Source organism: Delphinapterus leucas, chromosome 4, assembly GCF_059928025.1.
Source record: "Delphinapterus leucas isolate spDelLeu-1000000601 "Yukka" chromosome 4, BTC_Dleu_Yukka2, whole genome shotgun sequence".
NCBI lineage: Eukaryota > Metazoa > Chordata > Mammalia > Artiodactyla > Monodontidae > Delphinapterus > Delphinapterus leucas.
The window spans coordinates 67,598,981-67,618,835 of record NC_143132.1 but is presented as its reverse complement, the minus strand read 5'-3'; the positions used below and the strand labels follow the sequence as shown (position 1 = coordinate 67,618,835).

The 19,855-nt window shown below is 38.0% G+C and overlaps 2 protein-coding genes and 1 non-coding gene across 15 annotated transcripts in view; 1 reads left to right on the top strand and 2 right to left on the bottom strand.

Annotated features, from left to right (window-relative positions):
• Window positions 1-14,927, bottom strand: part of EAF2 (ELL associated factor 2) — a 58,058-nt gene extending 43,131 nt beyond the window's left edge. Inside the window, exons 1-3 of one of the 2 annotated variants that reach the window (XM_089909990.1) lie at window positions 14,741-14,927; window positions 8,018-8,112; window positions 218-354 (exon numbers count right to left, since the gene is read on the bottom strand). In XM_089909990.1, coding sequence (XP_089766116.1) covers window positions 218-354; window positions 8,018-8,112; window positions 14,741-14,849 — 341 coding nt within the window. In that variant the 5' untranslated portion in view covers window positions 14,850-14,927. The remainder of the gene's footprint in view (window positions 1-217; window positions 355-8,017; window positions 8,113-14,740) is intronic. The other variant, XM_022566462.3, reaches the window with a different exon arrangement.
• On the bottom strand, window positions 2,351-2,423 carry TRNAG-ACC (transfer RNA glycine (anticodon ACC)). Its single transcript has one exon. It is a non-coding gene; the product is annotated as a tRNA-Gly (tRNA).
• Window positions 14,928-15,027: 100 nt separating the features above from the next.
• IQCB1 (IQ motif containing B1) overlaps window positions 15,028-19,855 on the top strand; it is a 45,644-nt gene continuing 40,816 nt past the window's right edge. For 3 of the 12 annotated variants that reach the window (XM_089909974.1, XM_089909970.1, XM_089909971.1), the window contains exon 1: window positions 15,533-15,900. The gene's annotated coding sequence lies outside the window, so the exon portion shown is untranslated. The other 9 variants (XM_089909966.1, XM_089909962.1, XM_089909964.1 and 6 more) reach the window with 9 other exon arrangements.

Here is a 19,855-nt window from a genome sequence, read left to right as displayed (position 1 = left end):
CGCTGAGCCTGCGCGTCCAGAGCCTGTGCTCCCCAACGGGAGAAGCCACAACAGTGAGAGGCCCATGTAACACAAAAAGAAAAAAGAAAAAAAAATTTTTGTACCAGACAGAAATAACCCTTATGTAATAGTGTGACTTAATCCAATAACTTTTTTCACTGACATTCTCTTAGCAATTTATGTGTTGATTAAATAATTTATTTCATTAACCACATACCTTGTTTTTTTTACAGTGATGTTGCTGCTGAGTTTTTCTAGTCGACATTCCCCAGTATCATGGTTAATAATCAAGATGCATTCTTTTAAGTAAGGTTTCTTTGAACCTTTGAAAACAGTTACTGGTGTAGTTGAACCCTGTTTAAAAAATTAATTATTATTACTTGAAATTTATCATAGAAATTCAGTTGAGAGGGCCTTTGAGATCTTCTGTCTTTCTCAACCTATTGATATACTGTACTTCAAGTCACCTAACTGCCTAAATTTACTACTCTGGCAATAAGGAGTATAGTAAAAAAGACAGATGAAGAGAGGCTGAGATCTCAAAATTGTTGTCTTGAGGAAAGGGAACAGAGGAAGCAGCTGCCCTGAGCCAGTAAAGATTTGTTTCACAAATCTTTGTAGACGTGGTCTACAATAGGAAATTGGGATTCAATTCTAATACAACCAATATACTTTACAATAAGGGAACAAAAGTCCTGAGTTATATTTCCTACTCTTCCTCTTCTTCCTTCCTAAATTTAATTTTTTAAATCTGGCATTTTATTAACGGGGGGCTTCCCTATGCAGATTAAGGAAAATGAATGTATCAGGGAACATATGTTACATTAAACTCACTGATCAATTTTAGCATCCTTAAAAGTGGGACAACCAGGCATTATGTGCTTCATGATGTGATATAAAAGAAAGTATGCATCACCTATAAAGTGTTCTTGCCTGAAAAAAAACCCACAAAGAATCTAACTGTCACCAAGGCTTTAGAAATAACTACCAGTTTATAGGAAATATGAGGAAGGAGAAACAAGTTACATAATCCCAGACAGAAGTAATTTGAAATCCAGAATGTGGGTATATTCTCTAGGACAATTAACCTGGTTTCTCCAACAAACCAGTGGCATAAAAGTGGGGAGGGACTTTTACAGAATAAAAGAGATAAGAAACATAATATCAGAATACAATCTAGGAATATAAAATAGGTAAACAACAAGGAACTACTGTATAGCACAGGGAACTATACTCAATATCTTATAACAATCTATAATGGAAAAGAATCTGAAAAAGAATATATATGTATAACTGAATCACTTTGCTGTACACTTGAAACTAACAGAACTGTAAATTAACCTCAGTAAAAATAAATAAATAAAAATACAATATAGGGATTTTATATGGATTTCTAGGGAGAAAAACTGAAAAAAGACATTTTTGAAACCATCATGAAAACATGAATATGGACCAAGTATTACAATTAATTCTACTATGTGTGATAATAGCAGGATTACCATGGTACTTAGGTGAAAATTAAAATATCCTTATCAGTTAGAGATGCATACATAGCATTTGTGAATGTCTGCGATTGCTTTAAAATATGCCAGGAAAAAAGTAGGAAGCTCTATTAAAAAAAGATTAGCGTGTTTCCCTGGTGGCGCAGTGGTTGAGAGTCCACCTGCCAATGCAGGGGACATGGGTTCGCGCCCTGGTCCAGGAGGATCCCACATGCCGCGGAGCGGCTGGGCCCATGAGCCATGGCCGCTGAGCCTGCACGTCCGGAGCCTGTGCTCCGCAACGGGAGAGGCCACAATAGTGAGAGGCCCGCGTACCGCAAAAAAAAAAGGTTAGCAAAATGTTGATAATAGTTGAAGCTCAGTAAGTACACAGGAGTTCATTATACTATTCTATTTTCCATAATAGAAGGTTAAAGAATCCTGGTCATTACTAATAACCTACATCTACCTATGCTCCTCTTCTATCCTTTGTCCCTGCCTCCCTCAACCCTGAAGGAATTTTATGTTTCTCATTCTCTTATTTTATCCCACATATATGCACCCCTAAATAATATATTGTTATAATTGCTTGGTTTTGAACTTTATAAAAGTACATTAAATTTTTAAAGCACTGATTATAACAATTTTGCCAAATACAATAGTAATGTTAGATCATGTTAGAAAAAGATGACTTCTAAAAAAGACTAAAGGGCCTATCATTTTTAAAAAAAATATTTATTTATTTAGCTGCACCGGGTCTTAGTTGTGGCATGTGGGATCTTCGTTGCCACATGTGGGATCTTCTTTGCGGCATGCGGGATCTTTTAGTTGAGGCATGCAGGCTGTTAGTTGTGGCATGCGGGATCTAGTTCCCTGACCAGGGATCGAACCCAGGCCCCCTACATTGGTAGCACAGAGTCTTAACCATTGGACCACCAGGGAAGTCCCAGGGGATATCATATTTTAAAAGTTAACAATCATTAGAGGCTTAACACATTACCAGAGGAGTATGAGATAAATTTGGTAATTGAGGATGCCATAAAGAAGGGGTAGGTTAGAGACCTCTGAGAGGCTGGGAGAGAAAATTATGAAACCAAAAGTAAGGAACAAGTTTTTCTAAAACAAAAATGATCTACAGGAAGTCAAGCATGCATAGCACATAGATAAGGACATATCTGGAGTGGCCCTAGAAGAGTGAGATGCAGAGCACTTAGCTGAAGCCCTGTAAGGTAGAGAGCCAGAAGCATGATCATGAAAAAACTAAGTTGGGCCTACTTGGCTGATAAGTATATTTTTCAAACGTCTTGACTAAAAACAAGTGAGTAAGATACCCCAGAATAGCAACCCAAGGGCTCCAAATTACATTTAAGAGAGTCATGTAATATATTCTTCTTAAAAAATACTTGTATTCTTACTTAGAAAACATTTTAAAATACATTATTGTACTCTGAGTTTCTGAAGGAGGAGGACTGGATTAGAAATTTTTTATTGCTCCTAGCACCTGAAGTACCAAGCTCTTCACAGGTACTCAATGAATGTTGAATGTGAACAATATGAACATTTTTACCATAAATAACAAGTTAAGTAAGCCTTTCACAATCCCTGTACCTGCCTTCTATACTTTGAACAAGTTTTTTTAAATTAAACTTTTTTCCTCATTAAATTGAGCACCATTCTTATTTTAAATTTCAATTTCTGCCCTCTTATTTCATATTCCAAGAAAGGGGTATTAAACTATTAAGGTACCAGGAAACTCCGAAGCATATGAACTCTCTTTGCCTCTGAATAACTATGGAACACCTCCTACCACCTCCATGTTTACTGCTATAACCCAACTTCAGAACCCAATCATCAGGTCACCTAGATTACTGTTATCCTCCTCCCTACTCTCCTTCTAGTTTTACTTCCCATCTGCTAACAGGCAAATCTGATCATGCCTGATTATGAATACCAGGAAAGGAAAGTAATCAGTAATGGAATGGAAGAGTACAATAGTACTCCCAAAGTAACATGAGGGAAAACAAAGAAAAAGAAAAGAAAGAAGAGACGCTTGACAAAACTAATAAGGAACAGAAATAAGAAAACAAATTAAAATAACCAATACACATACTATAAGATGATAGAAATAAAAATCAAGTATAAAAACTTTGAACTAAATGTGGATAGAATTCTCCTAATAAAAATAGAAAGTGTCAAAATGGGTTTAAAAATGAAACAGAATATTCTGTTAACAAAAGATATACTTAAAATGTAAGCTAAATAAAAGTAAGAGACACTTAGATTCCATGAACATGCAAACAAAAAGAAAGCAAAGGTGGCAATATTAATATTAAACAAGGTGGTATTTAACCTTAAAGTCACAGAAACAGGGTAAAAAATGTTTATTATACAATGATAAAAATATAATTCATTTAGAAGTATAACTGTAATAGGACGTTAAAATAGGAGTCAAGTCCTAAAATAAGCTGAAGTCCCAAGAACGTGGTAGGCTATTTTCCCATGTAAGCTAAGTAAAGTAAACTCAATGGAAAGAATCAGACTAGGCTCATCTTGGAAGGGACTTTGATCAACAGGGTCATCTAGAGTGGCATAGTAGCCATCAGACATATGGAACTCTCACAAGTCCAGGGTTTGTGGGCAAAAGTTGTTGAGCAACCACTAGAGATGCACTCATTGCATAATAGGAAGTGTAGCTGGAAGTTTCCTGTGGGCTATTTCATCAAAGCCCACAAAAGTACCTCACAAGATAGCACTAAAAATATGCCAAACTGGACAACACCAATAACAAATCATAACAGTCAAGTAAATCTTTTCCTTTCAATATTCAACATTTTAAAATTTTATAGCAGTCAACCATAGAGAATTGTTTACAAAAAAGAGAGATTTGTAAATGCCCAATATTAACCCCCTTAACAGTCTTCATTTTTATTAGTTTCTTCTATTTGATACTACCAAAGAAAATCTAGAGGAATGAGAATTAGAAAATCTACCCTATCGAAGAACCACCAGAACCTGAAGGTACTCTTAAAAGTATAATAATAAAAATTCTATTTTATGGAATGCCTCCAAGCTTCTAGGCATTTTCACCAAGACGATGAAAGCAAGTTGATAAAGAAAATAGGAGAATATAAATGTCTCAAACTAATAATCATTACATTTCCACAAAATTAAGAACTGTGAAGAAATGTAAACCTCCTACTTATTTGAAGAAGTTCTTTTTTTTTTTTTTTTTTTTTTTTTTGCGGTACGCAGGCCTCTCACAGTTGTGGCCTCTCCCATTGCGGAGCACAGGCTCCCATTGCGGAGCACAGGCGGAGCGCAGGCCCAGCGGCCACGGCTCACGGGCCCAGCCGCTCCGCGGCATGTGGGATCCTCCCGGACCGGGGCACGAACCCACGTCCCCTGCATCGGCAGGCGGACTCTCAACCACTGCGCCACCAGGGAAGCCCTTGAAGAAGTTCTTTAATGAAGGGGGAAAACTCCAGAAAATTTGAGAATATAATTTCTATTCTTATTCACAATTGCTCAAGGATTGTAGGCCCAGCAGAAAAAAAAAATTTGCTCTTAGCAAGTGGTAATTTTGCTTGCATTCCAGCAAGCAAATTCTCTTGCATTCCAGCTATCTGAACAATTCTCTTGCATTCCAGCTATCTGAAAGATGCACAGGATAAAATTCAAATTCTTTTGCATTACACATTAGGCCCTTCTTTATCTGATTCCTAAATACCATCTCCGACTGTGTCCCCATATGCACCCTTTCTTACCTAGCCATAGTGGCTTATATATAGTTCTTCAAATGTAACAGACTCTTTTGTTGCTTTGTCTTAGCCCACGTCTTTCTTTTCTCTAAGAGGTCCTTCCCTCTTTCCTTCACCTGGGTAATTTCAACTCATCTTCAAGACAGCATATCCTGATGTCTCCTCTCCCTCCCCAGGCTGAATCTCCGCTCTTCTGTACTCCCATAATATTCTGTGTATACCTTTATGATAGTCCTTACATTACTAAATTTTAATCAATTATCTCTTATCTTCCTCATTAAATGATAATATTTTTTAGGACACCTTCCACGTCCAGTCTACCTCTGTCTTCTTTTTTTATTTTTATTTTTGGTCATGCCACATGGCATGCTGGATCTTAGTTCCCCCAACAGGGATCAAACCCGTGTCCCCTGCAGTGGAAGTGTGGTGTCTTAACCACTGGACCGCCAGGGAAGTCCCTACCTCTGTATTCTTAACAGCTACCTAGCAAAGGACTTACCACACAGAAAGTATATGCATATATGGACTGTCTGTCCAACCGTCTCCCTTTCTCATGCACACATATACACACAAAAATATTGAGGCGTAGTCATTTTGGACATATCTCTGGTGGGCTGAGGTGGGGAGGGAACTACTTTTTCCCAAATGATTTCTCTGCTATTTCATAAATTTACAATTTGAAGCTTGAAATTTTCCTCCTATAGTTGTCATTCCTTCAAGAAGTATTTTCAATTGAGACCAAAATCGAACACATGGTAGATGGTAACTCTTGATTAAAGCAGGATTGTGTGTGAATGAAAAAGGTTTATTAATAAATGTAAGAATCCCCATCTGCTTGGAGTAGAAAGACAATGCAAGGGATGAGGATGGGAAGATTGCAATTTGAGAAAATAATATGCTACGTGGCAAAGAAGAACTCATCTGCAAACCAATCATCACTGATCAATAATCCTATAATCTGACACCAGGATAACAGGTGGTGCCTGTTATCCACCTGAGGCTTTTCAATAACTTTTAAGATTAAGTGAATGATTTGGGCTTTTCTTTAATAAACCTCATAAAGCAAAAAAAGCCTTAGATTATTGGGTACTTAATATCCAAACTATTTTAAAGACACCAGAATCTGAACACTTTTTATTAACAGAGTAATACAAAGGCTTACTAATCTACAATGTCTCAGACTGAGCTGATTTTTCATTTTCTTCAATTTCTAAGGGAGCAAATGAGAAATATACAATAAAATGCACCCACAAATTTCATTAACATTAGGGAAACCTTCAGAGGCAGCAACTCATATAGTCTGACATATAGGTGGGGTCTCAATATATAGTGTTGACAGACAAAAGGAAACAGATGGAAGGCTAGATAGAGGATAGAGAGCTTGCTTGCTATACCTCTAACCATGACAAGCCATCTCATAAATGTATACAAGAGAATGTGGATGAACTAGCACAAAACCATTCCTATTACAAAAGTTAAAACAATGTAAAAAAATCTCAGAAAGTCCAGTGTTTTCTATGTTAGAGTATAAAGTTAGTCTTGGTTTTCTTTGAGAATAGATCAAGTCAGTATAAAAGAAAAGAGAAACTTAGGTTGAATGCTAAGAAATTTCTAACTCAAGGACTGAGAAAACTAGAGCATACAACAAAGAACTTGCATATTTATGTAAACATTAGCATTACTTTGATATATCTGAAAATTTCTGAAATGGGCAAAATTTTGGTAAAGGCCTACCTGACCTACTCTCTTTCTTTTCCAGTCCATTCCCTAAGTCATTGTTAAAATCACTCCCAAAGCACAAATTTAATCATGTTACCTCTCTGCTTAAAAACCTCTAATGGTTCTCTAATACCTATGACATAATCTCAAAATTCTACATTACAACATAAAAGATTCTTTATAATCTGGTCCCAACCTACCTTTCCAGTCTCTACTCCTATCAATCATTTTTCATTATTCTGTAATTTACTACATTCATTCATTTATTCCACTTGTCCTTTCTCCATTTGGAGCCTTTCACATACTGTTCCTTTTGCCTAGAATATTCTACTCCTCTTATAACGGATGAAATTCCACTTGTCCTTTAAGTCTCAGCCCACATAGCATATGCTTTATGAAGCCTTTCAAGATTCCACCAAGCAGGACTTCCCTGGTGGCGCAGTGGTTGGGAGTCCGCCTACTGATGCGGGGAACACGGGTTCGTGCCCCGGTCCGCGAGGATCCCACGTGTCGCGGAGTGGCTGGGCCCGTGAGCCGTGGCCGCTGAGCCTGCGCGTCCGGGGCCTGTGCTCCGCGGCGGAAAGGGCCGCGGCAGTAAGAGGCCCGCGTGTAGTAAGGGAAAAAAAAAAAAAAAAAATTCCACCAAGCAGAGTATCTGATTCCATTTATGTGTTTAAACAAAATTTTGTCTCTGTTCTAATCTATAGCACTAGATAGATGTTTATATGTCTGTCTGCTGTAACAGATTAGGACTACGGGCATATGTTATTATTCCTAGTTTGGAGAACAAAATCTGGCTCATAATAGTGATTTAATAAATATCTGTTTAGACCTCCAATTGTTTCAAATCATTTAATATGATAGTTCTTGAAACTTACAAAGTAAATTTTAAGAGTTTAAGATTGTTTTACTTAAGAAAGTTTAAAATATGATTTTTTTGCTTTGCTATATTTACTAATTTTTTAACTACCACTACATGAATTGTACAATTATTTTCATTTAAATTTAGTGGAAACCTGTAAAAACATCTATTTAGTTTAAATATATGGAAATACTCACTTCTATATTTGGTAGAGTAATTGTCACCTGTTCACCTTTGCCGACTTCAAGCTCTCCTTCACAAGAAGTGTCAATAGAAGCAGGTTTGAAGTCATCTAAAAATAGATATAGATACTGGTTTTTATAAGATGGAAGAATACCTGAATACCTGGGTATCAAAAATATGAGCATGTTTCAGAGTGATAAATTATTTTTCAATAGCCAGTAATTAAAAAGGCTTAGAAGAGTCTTAATATTGCAAACAAACAAAATACAATCCAGATTATTTGTGTATGTATCTGAGAAAAAAAGAAATAGCTACACTCTAAAACAGTATTCCTCACTTCATGATCCCTTGGGATCCTGTTTAGATCAAGATGAACTAGACTACGATGTTCCACTGCTAAAAATGAAATAATGTCAGTATCTTGACAATTTTCTAAAAACCAATATCAGTAGAACATCTTCAATTTTCAGGTTTTTTTCTCCCCTAAATTTTTCTTAAACCACCTTGGGCTCCTACTACCACTTGTCTGCTGTCCTAGCAGAATACAAAATGAATGAAAACACAGCAAACACACATTCATGGGGAAAATTTAAAGAAAACTTATTCAGTTTAACAGCTTGAGTTTTTCATGGATACATACACCACTAAAAGATGTGTAAATTTAACCAAATCTGCCACTTCAGAAGAAATTAAAATAAGTTTTCATTTTGAATTAGATCATAATTCAACTGATGTCATTAAAATATATCACCTAAAGGGAACACAGGGTGCTAAGATATTTCACATACTGAGCAAGCTTAAAAACCTCTAAGATATGAAAGTCACTTAAAAATAATTCACATCAATATACATCAATGACTAATAAGAACCTGCTGTATAAAAAATAAATAAAATAAAATTCAAAAAAATATATATATATACATCAATGACTAAAAATAATTCTGATACAGAATTCCTTTGCTGTTGCCAGGTTATCTTCTGGTTTCTTTTAAATAGAGGCTGGTAATCCAGATTTTTGTATAAAAGATCTTGATTTTTAGGTATTTACAACCAAATCATGTTAAAACAACAACTGTGTGGGTCAAAAAAACCATCTCTAAAGTCAAAATCAGCTGATAGGCTATAAATCTATAACCTCTGTTTTAGTGTTTAAAAACAGATTTTTTTTCTTTATATCATTACTTTTGATCTTCACAACTCTCTGAATTGAATATTCTCACCCATATTTTACTGATGGTGAACTCCTCTAAAGTAATGAAGCCAGTAAAAGATAAGCAAGGAACTCAAGCCACACACTCTACCCAGCCCATATTATATAGCCCCTTTGCCTTAGATCCACAGTTCCAAACTTCTGTGTATATGCATGTGTCTGGAGGGGTGGTGTTAGGAGATGAGGGATAGTCATAAGTCCCTATCGGAATCTGATGAAAATTATAGACCAGCTACAGATCCTCTCTGCATAAAAATGCATATATGGGGACTTCCCTGGTGGCGCAGTGGTTAAGAATCCGCCTGCCTAATGCAGGGGACACGGGTTCGAGCCCTGGTCCAGGAAGATTCCACATGCTGCAGAGCAACTAAGCCCATGCGCCACAACTACTGAGCCTGCACTCTACAGCCCACGAGCCACAACTATTGAGCCCGTGTGCACAACTACTGAAGCCCGTGCACCTAGAGCCCATACTCCACAACAAGGGAAGTGAAGCCACTGCAATGGGAAGCCCGTGCACTGCAATGAAGAGTAGCCCCCGCTCGATGCAACTAAAGAAAAGCCCGCATGCAGCAACAAAGACCCAATGCAGCCAAAAATAAAAAAATTAATTAACTTTTAAAAAAGTAATACATGCTTAAAATATGCATATATGAACATACATATCAAATACTATATAATTTCAAGGGATTCACAAGCCCTTGAAGCCTATGCATAAATGCCTATAGTATATGTGATACCAATAACAGACAGAAATGTACTCAAAATATCTGTAGGTTTGCTTAATGAGCTGGAATTTATAACCAGTAAGTCCATCAAAACTATTCTGAACCTATTTATATTTCTAATTATTATTGTTAGAATAAAGTCCACATTTTATTACTTGTTATATTAAGTAGTGTTGTCTTTTATTTACCTTCACACAAGAAGTTTCTTTTTAAGTATACAAATTTTGAGATTCAAGGGGTTAAATATAGCTCTAGAACTACAGAATTTGTTGAATAATCTGATGTTCATGCTTTCCATATGTTTTCTAATGTCAAATGTATTCTCTTCTAAGTTGGAATGATTCCAGACTAAATAGTTTATTTCTTTTGGTTCTTCTTGGTTTGGAAGCCTCACCACTAATTTTATCGTTTATTTTCTCTGGATTTCCTTCATTTATGTTATTTTCTTCAGATTTACAATACAATTAGTTATATTACATAAAGAGTGGGAAAACATTTCCTGCCTTATTCTCAACACTTTTCCTATCATTGTTGATCACTTCTCTGACTATTTTGGCTGTAGCATCACACAATGTCAATATCTTCACAAAAGAGTCCACAATTAGTAACATAAATTTATTTCCTGGGATCTGAACTAATTCAGCTAACTCCAAAACCCATATCCTTCCCAGTATACCACACTAATCAGAGAACATTAATTGTAAATATAATTTCAATCCTATTTTTCATTAGTGTACTTTCTAATGTGTGCCCATACCAAAGCTTAACAACCAGTTTTTTGGGAGTGGCTCCACTTGGTGCCTCAGACAATATTCCTGTAGTCACTGTCCATGAGCTCATCATTTCATGACAGGAAAAAATGGTGTCATTTACAAACTTAGGAATTTCAATCTTTATTCCCTTATCTGGTTATAAATTGTAAAACTAGTACTAGCTCAAATCCAAAATTTATTCTAATGGGTCCTATTGCTCAAACTCTTCTACCCAGTGAAGCATCTGCTGTTAAGCATTCAGTTTATCATTTACAGAACATCCCACGTCTTCCCTACCACATGCCAGACTATGTTTTTGATAGGTTTTACTGCCAAGCCCTGATAAATGTTTTTTTTTTTCTTTTTCTTTTTGCAGTACGCGGGCCTCTCACTGTTGTGGCCTCTCCCGTTGCGGAGCACAGGCCCAGCCGCTCCGCGGCATGTGGGATCTTCCCAGACCGGGGCACGAACCCGCGTCCCCTCCATCGGCAGGCGGACTCTCAACCACTGCACCACCAGGGAAGCCCGATAAATGCTTTTTGAAAGTCTAGGTAAAGTACATTTATTGGCACTCTGCATACACACATGAATATAACCCTTCAATAATAATGGTGACTACTATTTATTCTCTACCATGCACCAAAAACTGTGCTAAGTTGTTTATACTATCTTACTTAATCCTGAAACTCTGAAATGTAGATATTACAATTTCCATTTTACATTTAAGAAAACTGAGACTGAAAGCTTCGAGAATATTACCAAAGTTACATTACATATATAGGTGGTGGAGGTCAGAATTCACATCCAGGTTTTTCCAAAACCTCAGTGTATTGAACAGGCATCATTACCCAAGTACATAAAGATAGAATACTACTTTCTCCCAGGTAACATTGATTTATTATAAATTAGGTCCACCCTGAAGGGGATTAAGAAGTACAAGCCTCCAGTTACATAAGAAACAAGTCATGGGGATATAATATACAGCATAAGGAACATGGTCAATAATATTGTAATAACTTTGTATGGGGACAGATGGTTACTAGACTTATCTTGGTGATCATTTCATAATGTATGCAAATGTCAAATCATTATGTAGGAAACCTGAAACTCACATAATATTGTATGCCAACTATGTTTCAATAAAAAAAATTTTAAATAAATAAATGTCATGCTAAAATATATTTGAACCATCCTTACAAATTATCATGATACTTTCAATATATATCTTTACAGCCTTACCTGTTAAAAAAAACTTAGAAGATTTAGAAAGATATTTACATTTAGTGAATGAATGAAAGCTTCAAGCATTATGTAACACTGATATTGAAAATATTGTATTTTTCACATACCTATCAATTTAAGGGCAGTTCATAATTTTAATAAAAAATGATAGAATGGCTGAATTTATTGCTTCATTCTATAGATAAGATGAGCTCAGCAACTTAAAGTGAATTGTCTATTTTACATAGTTAATAAAAAGTTGAAATTAATGTATTATCTGTGTGTATTTCTGTTCTACTTTATTACAGAGCTTAAACATGAGTATATTTTTCTGAAAATAGAAACAAAGTTCTTCTTCAGTTCCCTGAGGAAAAAACATATCTTTACATGTAGTAGTGATAATTAAAAATACTAAACATTTTTGGTTTTCAGAAAGAAAAATGTGCAATTTTTTAAAAAAATAAATAAATCATATCTACCTGCCTGTATGAAAGTCTATAGTTTCCATCCCTCACTCTGAGTCCTTAAGGATGAGAATCATATGGGAAATGAACCTATCCTCAAGGATAATGATTGGTTTTCTTTTAATAAATAAAGATTAAAAGAAAATAAAAGATTAAAGAAAATAAAATAAATTTATTTTCTTAAATAAAACCTTTTTAGAAAGGTTCTGTCTGCTTCAACAAGAATAAAACTAAGGGCTGAAAACCTTTCTGATGTCTTCCACAGGACTAAAGGTGTATTCAAACATTTGGGTTTTTTGTGGTTATTATTATTGTTCTTTTGTTTATTTTCATTCTTGTAACAGGATCACCCGATACTCTGATTCTGAAGACACGATTCCAGCATTTTGAGAACTTTTATAAATAAAAGGCTTTGAAGCACCTGCAAAGTGCTTTTCGAAGGCTACTTCTTATTCACTTAATTTGGGGCTTATGCCCTTAAAAAGAGACTATATACCCAAGTTACATGAAAATAGATTCTTGAGCAAATTTGTGTAATCTCAAACCTTATCATTAAAAAAACTGATACTAAGATTACTGCATACCTGAGAAAGAAGAGGAAAGGAGAGGGAAGTTATTACTTGAGAGAAAGGCATGGAGAAACCAGGTAAGAACTATATCATACTTCTGGAAAATGGGGCTGAAGAAGGAGAGAAACTGCACAGCCAGCACTAGCTGTTTCAAGGTCTTGGACCACAAAGTATGGTAAAGAAGGGACAGTGTTGAAGATCTGTTTGCAAATATCGCCCCCATTTATTCTATCAACCGGATATTAATTTTGCTTAATAAAATCCTTTCATAAAATGTAAATATATCCTTGGAGAGTTAAACTTATTGGTTCTTCATACCTTTACTCTGAGTTACTGTAATTAGATTGTGTACAACTTAAGTAAACTTTTGGAGAATGTGAGTTTTAATTGAAACATGGAACACTTCAGAGTAAAAACCATAAAGATCTCTGAACAGTCTAAGGACAGAATGACTGAGAAGGGTGGAATGATGAGACACTAAGGAAGGGCAGGGCTAGAAAGAGGAAGTGAAAAAATACCTACTTTACAATTTGGCCACAGAAAAATAAGAGGTTATGATTCAATGATCTCAAAGTTTCCTTCCCACTCTATAATTCTATGAGGGCTATTATGCAAAAAATGAATGTTTTACATACCAAATCATAATATACTATATTTTCCTTCCTGGAATCTACACCATCCAACTATTAAAGCATCCAACTATTGAAGCAGGACTGAGGTAGCCTCAATAACATAAAAGAGAAAAATGTATCAAAACTAGTTCCAGAGAACAAAGGGAAACCAAAAGGAGAAATCACAGGGGGTAAATATCTTTCTAATAAATTCATAACACACTCTTCAGTACAGTGATAATCAGTATTTGATAAGTGACTGAATGAAATCAGGGGTCCAAAAGAGATACAGATTATTAGAATTGTCCAGAATATTTCTCCAGGAACACAGTAAATAAGAACCCTCATCAGTCAGACACCAAAAGTGAAGAAAGGAGAGAATGTTTTCCTACCAACCTAAAGGCATTTTCATCAGCCAGACACCAAAAGTTAAGAAGGGAGAGAATGTTTCCCTACCAACCTAAAGGCATTTTCCCTTCCCATTTCCCTTTGCCCCCTTCCATTTGTCACCTTATTACAGCTGTTCCTTGAATAACACGCACGGGTCTGCACCGCACGGGTCCACTTACATGAAGATTTTTTCCAATAAATAGAGTATCTGTATTTTCATCTTACAGATCTTTAAATTAACGAAGTGTGGGGAAAAGTCTGTGTTCCATTAGAGATCACAATACGTGTAATGAAAAAAACTACAGAGTTTGAGTCCTGATTCTACCCAAACGGCTTCAGCTTCGGGATCTTGGGTGAGTCATGTATCGATTCCTTCGTTTTTGAGGCAGAGATAGCAGTCCGTGGATTTTCCACTGTGCGGGGTCGACGTCCCTAACCCCTGCGTTGTTCAAGGGTCAACTGTATACTTTCCTTACCACCTCTGCATGATCCGCCAGTCACGTCTGCCTCCACCCATAGTCACCCCTGTAGACCTCCTCCACAAAGCGTCCCTTTCTACCTGCTGGTCTTACCTAAATCTCTCTGCTCAGAATTACCCACACCTGCTCGACCAGGCTGCTTCCATCGGCCCCCTAGCACTCCGGACAGGGCAGCGGGTCGCGCTGGGCACGGTATTCTCCCACAGAATAAGGGGTGGGGGCCTCTGTTCGAACACGACTTGGAGAGAGTTGTGCTTCCGCACCCCCATACCCAGAGCTCCCCCCAGTTTCCCCGGGGGTCGTCCTCACTCACAGCGCACAGTGTGGAAGGCGCAGCGCGGCTGCTTCTCAAAACTCTCCCCTAACTTGAGAACCCGCTCGCGACTGTCAATATGCGAAGTTCCCGCGATTCCATTCATCATTCTCCTCCGGCTCCAACTCTGCCTCGGCCACCGACGCTCACTACCCTCTGCCAACTCAGCCTGAAGAACAGGCGCTCGGCCGCCGCGGGCGTAGCCACTATAGCCTCCGCCCCGCGGCCGACAAGCGCGGTCCCACCGGGCCTCTCGCGTGCTGATTGGCCTCCTGGAGATTGGCGCCCCGCCCCTTGGCCCCGAGGCTCCTGGTCCTGCAGCCAGGCTCCATTTCCCACGTTGCGACGCACGCAGACCCCGGCACGCCGCGTTTCTGAGGTGCGCGGTGGGGGCGGGGTTATTCGGTGGAGCAGCGCGAAGCGGGACTGAGGTAGCCGACCTGACTGGGCGGCTGGGGAAGGAGGGCGCCCCGGCATACCGGGAGGCCCGGACCGCAGGCTTCTGGACCAAGCGACCCGTCTTGTAGGAGCTCTTAAAGGGAGACTCGGCCTGCTCCACGCCTTTTCTGTGGAGATCTGGTGTGGAAACTGAGGCGGGGGAGGGGCGGAGCGTGGGCACTAGGCCTGATGTCTTGTCCAAGGCCAGATAGCACGAAAGCCAGCTCTAGAATCCGGAGTAGAGACGCCCGTGGCCTCAGAGACGCGGTCGGTGGACCTGACTGAAGGCGACGCCGTTGCCTCAGCAATCGTTTTTTGACCTTATGTTCCAGAGGAAGTTCCTGGTGGTATAAGGACTGGGATAGAGGGAGGAGGGTGAAGTGGGGCGGGTAAAAAAGTTTCAGAGTTTGGAACTGCAGACATTTAGGATTACTTGCAGCTGGAATCCATTGGGTTACCTTCTTTATCTTCTTCACAGTGATCTGTGGCGGCGGTAACGGCACGGCCCTGAAGACCGAATTCCCAAAAGATCAAGGCCAGACCTTGTGCTCTGGCAGCAGGGTAATAGCATTAATAATTGAAAAATCATTGTCTTTTTTTTTCATTTTTTCTGTCAGAAGTTCGTGAGTTTAAGGGTAAAGATGAGAGAAGTGCTGTATTAGAAGAGAAGCATCCAAGAGAAGGTTCACAAATGGTTGCCATAACAGTGGTGGTTTTTCAGGGTAATTACGTAATCCGAAAACTTTCTTACTTAACTGCTACCTTCGCCAGGTTTGTAATTTATTGTTCCAGGCAGGTAGATGAATGTGTCTCTCGCAGCCTATCCGCTTGTCCAAATTCTACTCCTTTAAGGCGGACTAAGACTGTTCCCTGTGGTAGTTAAGCGCTCGGGTTCTAAAGCCAGAATCTTTGGGTTTGAACCCCAGCTTCATACTCTGTACAGTATGACTTTGTGCAAACCAAAGTTAAGGATGCTGATCATTAAAATGGGAGGAAAAAATAATAGTACTTATTATACCTTACAGTTGTTGAGAGGATTAAATTAGTACAAGAAAGCATTGAAAACAATTCATGGGATAAAGTAAAAGCTCTCTGAATGGTTATTTTTGAGACTTTACTGTCATGCAACATTTTAGGGCCATCTTTGGTGGTTGCCTTCTTTTCTAAACCTTGAATTACTCTAGGAGGTAGGAATTATTATTTTGTTTACAGGTAAGAAAGCTTGTTCATGGAAACCCTGTCCTCTGACTCTGTGGTCTTTATTCTTATCATCTGTGTCACCTATTTGGCCTGTAACGTATTTTACATAATTATTTTATTTTACATATGTGTGTATATAGGTCTGTGTGTATACTTTTCTTTCCTAACCAGAATGTGAGCAGGAAATCTGTCCTATATAAAATCTTTGTGAACCTTGGGTCTATCATAGAGCCCTACGCATGTTTGGTGGTGGTGATGATGTTTTAGTGATGTTTTATTATATTAGCCAGAGGGGAAGAACAGTGTTGTGAATCTATTTTACTTTAAAAAGGCTTTCAACCGGAAGTCTGAGGTTTCCATTTATAACCAGGAGAAAAGCAGAGCATCAAGAAATTGAGGTTTTGGAATACCCAAAGTTTGTGCATTTATTCATTGTTTCAACATGTATAAATACTAAGTACCTACCACGTGCCAAGTGCTAGTTTAGCAACTCTGGGAATATAACAGTGAACCAAAGAGGTAAGAAGGCAGCCACCAAGAATGGTATGCGTTTTGCCCTTGTGAAGCTTACCTTCTAATGTGAATTTTCTCTAAACATACATCTAAATGAAATATGTTGTACTAGCCTAGGAAGAAACAAATAGACTAATGGACTAAATAGAATCTAAAAATATACCCAAGTGACATTTCAGATTGCTTCTCTTGTATCCATTCATGATAAATTATCTCAAATTTATGATAGCTATGTGCATTTGTTCTTTTTACACCAATCTGTAACCTCATCTGACGTTATAGCTTCCTATCTTAAACCACTCACAAAAATAACTTACATTTGTATTGAAGATATAAATAAAGTATGTTTATGAAGATATAAGTAAAACAAAATAATAAAAACAGTAGAAAAAATTAGGAGATTATATTTTAGCTCTTAGGGTAGGGAGGACCTTTCTAAGCATGACACCAAAGGCAAAGTCATAGAGGGAAGATTGTTATACTTGACTACATAAAAATTGTAAAACTACGGTAAAACCATAATCAAGCTTTAATAAATAAACAACAGATGAGGATAAAGTGTTTATAGCCAATATAAAAGATAAAGGGTGTATATCCATGTATGAAAAACTTAAAGCTTCTACAAAGGAATAAGATAAGCCAATAGAAAAATTGTTGAGGGATGTGAAGAGAAAATATATAAAAGAATAAATGGCCAGTGAACATGCAACGTGCTGAACCTCCCTAATAATCAAAGAAATAGAAATTCAAACAAGATGATTGGGCTTCCCTGGTGGCGCAGTGGTTGAGGGTCCGCCTGCTGGTGCAGGGGACGCGGTTTTGTGCCCCGGTCCGGGAAGATCCCACATGCCGCGGAGCGGCTGGGCCCGTGAGCCATGGCCGCTGAGCCCGTGCGTCCGGAGCCTGTGCTCCGCAACGGGAGAGGCCACGACAGTGAGAGGCCTGCGTACCGCAAAATAAAAAACAAAAAAACCAGAACAAGATGATACCATTTTTCACCTAGCGGATTGACAAAAATGTAAAATATAACATTAGGCACTATTGAAGGCATAGTAAAGTGAGCACCCTCATACATTGTTGGTGGAAGTATAAATTGGAACACCCATTTTGGAGAAAAATTTGGTATCTAATCAAAAATTTTAAAATATGTGTCCTGCCACCCAGCCATCTGACTGCAAGGGAAAAATTCATCCCACAGAGTACTATCATGAGTACCTAAGACATATACTTCGATATTCATTGCAGCATTGCTTGTACTAGCATACACTCTGAATGACTTCCAGTAGAGGAGATGTTTAAATATATTTTGATACTCTCTTACAAAGGAAACATAGCATAATGCAGCCATTGGAAAGAATGAGATAACTATATCCACTCTCCTAGAAAGTTTATGTGCCAAGAGTTGTGCTGGGCTTTCTTTAAAAATGTTTCCAGAAAACTTGTTTTTTAATGATCTGTATTTTACCTAAAAAGGAATGATTTTTGGATCCTGTATTATGGCCAACTCTTTTTTTTAAAACATTTATTTACTTTATTTTTGGCTGCATCGAGTCTTAGTTGCAACATGTGGGATCTTTCGTTGCGGCACGGAAGCTCTTCGTGCCGGCATGCGGGCTTCTCTCTAGTCATGGCCTGCACATTTTCTCTCTCGTTGTGGCGTGGGCTGCAGAGCGTGTGGGCTCTGTAGTTTGCGGCACGCGGGCTGTCTAGTTGAGGCGTGTGGGCTCAGTAGTTGTGGTGTGTGGGCTTAGTTGCCCCACGGCTTGTGGGATCTTAGTTCCCCAACCAGGGATCGAACCTGCATGCCCTGCATTGGAAGGTGGATTCTTTACCACTGGACCACCAGGGAAGTCCCCAACTCTTTAATATAAAGGGTGAACTGTGGTGCCAGTTGTGAAGAATAATAGCTTAAAAAGTGAGAAGTAGGTTATTTGGGAATATGTTTTGTGTTTCTTTACTCTTTTATGTGGGAAGGAATATAATGAACATTGTAATGGAAATTGGATTCATACTGATCTGGATTTGAATACTGACTCCACCACATGCTAGTGGAACCATGACAAGTTTCTTAACTTCTTCAAACTTTACTTTTTTTTAATCTGTAAAATGTAGGTGATTAAAGGCTCTACCTCATAGTCCTGTTGTGAGGATTAAATGAGATAATGCATATGAAAGCACTTAGCACAGTGCTTAATTCATAGTAAGCACTTAATATATGTTAGTATTTATTATAAATAAGTTAAGATTATACTTTTTTTAAAATGGTATCTTTGAGCTTTGAATGTCTTAATTAAAAGAATTTAATTTTCTTTAAATTTTTTAAAGAAAAGTTTTAGCAAATTGAATTGGGATGTGGATTTTTTTTAAGATAATTGATTTATTCACTACGCTATTTATAAACAAGCTTTGGTTATCTTATAATAACATTTCTGAATTGTGTGTTGGGAATCCCCAGGACCAACTCCAGGTTTAGTAATTTGCTAGGAGGGCTCATAGTTCTCAGGATATAATCATAATCATAGCTATGATTTATTACACTAAAAGGATACAAAGGAAAATCGTCAAAGGGAGAAGGCAGATGAGGTGAAATTCAGAGGAGAACAGGTGCAAACTTCCAAGAGTCCTCTCCCAGCGGAGTCACATAGGACATGCTTAATTCCTCCTTCAGTGAGTTGTAGTAACATGTTGAAGTGTTGTTTACCAGGGATGCTCACTGGAGACTCAGTGACAAGAGTCTTTATTGGAGATGGTCATGTAGGCATCCTCTGCTACCACATATCAGAATTCCAGACTTCAGGAAGGAAAGCAGGTATTCAACATAAACCACATTGTTTTTACAAACAGTTTAGGCCCAGTGAGCCAGTCGTACTAGGAAATTGGTGGAAACCCTCCTGAAATCCAAGTTCCTAGACACCAGGCAAGGGCCAACCTTGTAAGGAGACCTTTAAAAAAGATATCAGTCTT